This window comes from Apis dorsata, unplaced genomic scaffold (assembly GCF_000469605.1).
Source record: "Apis dorsata unplaced genomic scaffold, Apis dorsata 1.3 scaffold_980, whole genome shotgun sequence".
Lineage (NCBI taxonomy): Eukaryota > Metazoa > Arthropoda > Insecta > Hymenoptera > Apidae > Apis > Apis dorsata.
In genome coordinates this window covers 90,604-96,270 of record NW_006264083.1, presented here as the reverse complement: position 1 = coordinate 96,270, position 5,667 = coordinate 90,604, and the positions used below count along the sequence as shown (strand labels likewise).

The window sequence follows — 5,667 nt, the reverse complement described above, 5'->3', positions numbered from 1 at the left end:
TATATATATATATATATACATATATGTATTTACGTAACAATTATTTAATTTCGAACACAATGATATTTAAATATAAAACTAAAAAACAATTGAAAAAATTAGGTCATAATGGAAAGCATGAGTTAACTCCTTCGTTTCATCGTTTCATCAAAAAATCGCGTCATTTGTTCGATGTCGATCTTGATCAACGAAACGCGTTGTGATAAGATATACAAAGTATCGATTTGTCGNCACGGGATTGATTGTTCATATTTCTGGCGATTGCATAATATTCAATCAATTCTGACTTCAAAAAACGCCTAATCGGTTTGTTTCATATCAAAAATTTCCGAATTAAATCATCAAACAGTTGTCGTAACAAAAAAAAGATTTGTAAGAATTGTAATGAACGATAACAATTTAAGATCGGTACAAAGATTCAAAAATTTACACTGTTCAAGAGAGAAAAATTCATTTGCTATGCATTCTGAGCTAAACATATGCATTTGAGATTTAATCGCGTGCTATTATGTATCTTGTTGATGAAATTAACAATCTTGTTCGGTTAATATATTTCCACATGCCGTAGTCTGATATATTATTATAGTGACTCGATATATAGCTGACACGATAATGATTCTTGTCATAAGTGAAATTCTTTTCTTCTCTTTTCCTTCCGTTCGCTTCTTCTCTTTTTTTCTTTCCTCTTAGTTTCTTTCGGTTCACGTTGAGATATTGATGTATATATTCGATGATGATCCGTCCAAACGCCGAAAGTGCTTACCGTCTGTAATACCGCGATGAGGATAAAGTCAGAAATGCAATCGAAGTGTTGCAAGTAGATTTACGATTCAACCTAACACACAAACTGTCGCCATATCGCGCCGCATCGCATTGAAAAGATCACCTCTATTGTTTCGTATACGTAGTCGCCTTGCGAAAATTAACCGGCAATGGTCGAGGTAGAACTGTCGCGCCCGAGCCGCAGCAGCCCGCAACACACGACCTGACGACCAACTCTCTCTTCTCCTTCCCGATCACCCCTCGCAAACCCCTCGCAACCCCTTGCAAACCCCTCGCAAAACCTCCCCCTCCAACTCCTCGCCCAAACTCTTGCTTCGTTGTCCTCTCCCCTCTGCCCTCAACTACTCTCCGCGCCTCTTCTCGTCTCTTCTCACAGCGCCGCTCTTGCACACTTTTCAACACCATCCTAACCTCTTTATGTCGCTACCCTCGTTTTATGCTTTCACTTTTCTCTTCATTTCCTGCCGTATCGTTATATTTTATTTTATTTTTCTTTTCCTCCGATCATTCCTTAGCCCTTCACGATCTTTGTTTACAGAATTATCCTTTTTCCTTTCTTGTGCATAGCACATACATACTGACATACATAGTGGCATACATACTGACATACATACCGAGCTTGTGCGCGCGCGCGCGCAATTACGGGAACAAAATTTCTTCCGTATTCGGTAATGATTCATCTCGATATGCTTTTTACTTTTGTATCTTCGTTATAATTGTCAACTATTCGATCTAATCAATTTTTATCTTTCATCTGAATGCTTTTTTCTTTTTCATTTGCTACTAAGCATACTTACGTAAAGAAAACGAAATAAACCGAAAAAAATATCATAAATTCGACGAAAATTTTTCCTGTATTGGTAATCTCGTGATCATTCGAAAAATAAAGTTGAAACGAGAAAAGCTGAAATAGAAAGAGAATTGTGAATCATTCAGCTTGATTTATGCGTTTCCATAAAAATGGGTGAGGCATTGCCCTTTCCTGAACTTTTAGCTTTGGCGGATGAGGTATCCCAGCCAACCGAATCCTGAAAGGAGAAGAGGGTGACCTGTTTTCCATCTCGCTTCTCCGATTCAAATAGTTCGCCTTGCGATTTTCTCTCTTCGTTTTCGACACGATTACCTCCGAGTCGGTCCGAGATTTCACGAATACTGTACTGTTTATAGGGATGCAATACAGCACCACCCCTATTACGCGTTAAACTTTCTTTCTGCACTTAGATGCATATTTATACATTTATATACTATTTACATATTTATATTTTATTTGTGATTCGGATATATATTTATATACACTAATTTACTTAGCTTAATTTATTTAGGATATATTCATGAATACATATATGTTATACATGTATTTGTATTGATAACACATTACATAATGAAAAATGAAAAATGAAAAATTTTACAGTGTAATGAAAATTTCTCAACTAGATGATTTGTTCATTTATCTATCGATAAAACCGTTAATTTTTTTCGAACACTCTTTCTAATTTCCTCGGTGTTTTGCGATTATATTCTGCAAAATGCCTTTTGTTCTTCTTTATAATCTCTTTCTACGATATTTTCCTATGTAGGTAAATAGGTCACCGGTTCAAGGCCAATCTTCGCCGTTTGCCGTAGGGCAATTCGTGTTCTCTGCATCGCTCTCCTTTAATTTTAATCTCTTTTCTTATATCATCGAATGGCCTTTGTTGGCTTACACATTGGTCTTTGATATTATATAGAAAATTCTTCATTTGTTTCATCATTTGTTTGTTTCTTTGAATGAAAAGCTTTTATTTGTTCGATATGTTCAATCCAATCCGAGAGTAAAAGCAAGTCGATCGCATCTAGTATAAAAAACAGGAAGGTACGAATATAATACGCTTATATACATATACTTATATATATATATCTTTCGCCATGATGACGCATTAAGTTGCATTGAATAAGAAATGATATTTATATTCTTTTAATTATATTTCCATTTTTGATATCAAAATATTGTAATTTTAGTTTGATCAATTGAGAAATTAATATTTAAATATATGAGAAAAAATAACAAAATTTGAAAATTCTCGAATACATCTCATTCAAATTTATCAATGATTGTGAAGGGAGAATGAATCATTATGAAAAAAGAGAAAGAAAAAAATCATGACTTTATATCAACTCGATGTGTAATTTATGGATCAGATAGAAGATGAAAAAATTTTAAACAGTATCGAGATTGAAACCACACCCCAATGTGACGACATTTGACCAACCATTAGATTCGAGTAGAGAAAGAAAAGAGGCGGGACGATAGTGAACGTCGGAGAATTTTCACGGACTCCAATTGGTTGGTTTCTCGTCGAAAATAATCCATCTGGGTGTACCCAGATGCTAAACGTAGCTCGTAAAGTATCCGAACTGTTCGCTAGGAGTGGGTTTCGACGGTCGAAGAACGTGGTTCAAAATGTGAGCGCGAGTACGAGCATAAGTGTGATCGAGTACGGAACTCGACGAACGTGAACGAGAGCTTGCGGTCCGCATTCGTACACGTTTCAGGGCCACGAGCCGGCTCCCGGAAACTGCGTTGCGACGTGCGACACATTGCAACGCTTTAATCTTAAAGTTTTCGCTTTGATTTTTGCGATTTTTGAAAATTTTCAATCATCGATTATTGATCTCTCATCATTTATATTGTATACATTTTCTATTTATACGTTTCTTCTATACGTTTTATTCCATTCACGTGTCTTCTTATTTTTAAATTCGTATCAAAATTGGATAATTCCAACGATTGTCTACAGGTATAATTGATTGATCGATCGGTCGGTCGATCGATCGGTCGGTCTGTCGGTCGATCGATCGATCGATCGATCGATTAATAAATTATCAGATAGATAGGTAGATAGATGGATAGGTCCCGAGGAAAAACAGAAATGGAAATCGGATCGTGGATATTGCTTGCGATGTTAGGAATCGCTTAACGGGACATGAAAATCGATCGAATCAATCAGGAATTTCCTTTGCAAAAATATATTGATAATCAAAATATTGATACGCGAGTCGAGAAGCGCCATTTTATTCGATTCCAAACGAAAAAAGGACGGAAAGAAAAAAAAAGAGAAGGAGGAAGAAGAGAACGGGAAGAAAGTGGAAGAAAGTGGAGAAAGATTGCACGAAAAAAAATTTTTTATCGGAGTGTCTTACGAGAAACGATGACTCTTGTGACAAATACTATATCTTATGCATGTCAATCGATCGGTAGAGAATCCTACGACGTTTATCGGCATCATCACTTACAACTTCGGCATCATAATCACCATCTTCATCGTTATTATTACCATCGGCATCATCATCAGTATTATCATCATTATCATTATCGTCGGCGACAAAGTGTATATACCTCTATTGGTAATCCTTCAATTGAATATCTACAAAGACATCTGACTGAAGAAAATGTGGATGAAGAAACGAAAAATCGTGTAATCGAGACAACTGAAAATGACTTTGCATTAGGATCGACGAACTCTCAACGCTATCAGTACGATAAAGAAAAAAATTATGTTCAATTTTTCATTTTTTTTCTCTTATTATTCTTTTTTTTCTTTTTTTTTTTGGATTTAAGCGAAATTCAAATCGTATCATATATCGTGTAATATCATTATTTCAAAGAAGAACGCAATGCGTTCTCATACACGATGACACAATTTTGTCGCGCGTCAAATCATTTTCACCATTTCATATTTCATTTAATTATGCTTACTATCTTGAATTCATCGTCACACCGACAATGTTAGGAATTATATTGCCAATAATTTGGAATTATTTCTATCAGAAAAAACATTTTCCATGAAACGGGGCCTAATCTGGTTTATTTACCGACATATAAACCAATTTTTAATTATTTTTAATTTATTTTTTTTCTTTTTTTTTATTTTTCTGATTTGTTTTGATTTCAAACAATACAAGAAATAAGAAAAGAGATATAATAAATTTTTATTGTTCATCGATAGATCGCAATCATTACGATACGCGGTGGACTCAGACGACGCGTCGTCTATTGTATCGGTGGATGCTTCAGCTGATCTTGAATCCGGTTCCGTCGAAGCCGAGGAGAGCAATGAGGGTAACGAATTGAATGAATCAAACGAAAGGAGTAACGAATTGAACGAAACCGAACTACATGAACATGTGCCTCATCCTGAGGTGGCTCTGGATGCCACTACCTCAATACATGGACCTCGCCGATGTTTACTTTGGGCTTGCAAAGCTTGCAAGAAGAAAACTGTCACTGTCGATCGAAGAAAAGCTGCTACTTTACGAGAAAGGAGACGTTTGAGAAAAGTGAGTTTCAAATATATATGAATAATTGAGGTCATGATAGAATTCTTTTTTTTTATATTAGTATTTCGATTCGTATCATAATACACAATATCCGAAAGATTATTTATATTTTAGGTAAATGAGGCATTTGAAATTTTAAAAAGAAGAACAAGTAATAATCCCAATCAACGTTTACCAAAAGTTGAGATTTTAAGGAATGCAATTGAGTATATCGAAAATCTTGAAGCATTGTTGCAGAACAATAGATCTTCCTTAGCTGAAGATCATGGCTCGGTAGAAAATACAACAGTAAGTTTATATAGATATATGTTTCTTATAATATTCTGTATTTCTTCGTATTGAAGAATCGAACATGCATGTAATATTCTTCCAATTTTTTCAATATTTCTCTAATAAATGAAAACAAATATCTTTTTCATTCTTTATTCAATTTATTTATTTTAGATCAGTAAAAATTATTTAAATTAACATTGAACATTTAGTTAATATAATATTAAAAAATATAATTTTGATAATAAACAAAGTTAAAAATATTTATTAAATATACAGGATGCACTTGTTTCGGAA

General features: G+C 34.5%; 2 protein-coding genes across 8 annotated transcripts in view; one reads left to right on the top strand and one right to left on the bottom strand.

Moving 5' to 3' along the window:
- Positions 1-1,051, bottom strand: part of LOC102680546 (43 kDa receptor-associated protein of the synapse homolog) — an 8,257-nt gene extending 7,206 nt beyond the window's left edge. The window contains exon 1 of the mRNA XM_006623937.2: positions 764-1,051. The gene's annotated coding sequence lies outside the window, so the exon portion shown is untranslated. The remainder of the gene's footprint in view (positions 1-763) is intronic.
- Positions 1,052-3,175: 2,124 nt separating this feature from the next.
- Positions 3,176-5,667, top strand: part of LOC102680147 (G-box-binding factor) — a 10,117-nt gene continuing 7,625 nt past the window's right edge. For 2 of the 7 annotated variants that reach the window (XM_006623934.2, XM_006623935.2), the window contains exons 1-3: positions 3,571-4,297; positions 4,770-5,100; positions 5,215-5,388. In XM_006623934.2, coding sequence (XP_006623997.2) covers positions 3,747-4,297; positions 4,770-5,100; positions 5,215-5,388 — 1,056 coding nt within the window. In that variant the 5' untranslated portion in view covers positions 3,571-3,746. The other 5 variants (XM_031514326.1, XM_031514325.1, XM_031514323.1 and 2 more) reach the window with 5 other exon arrangements.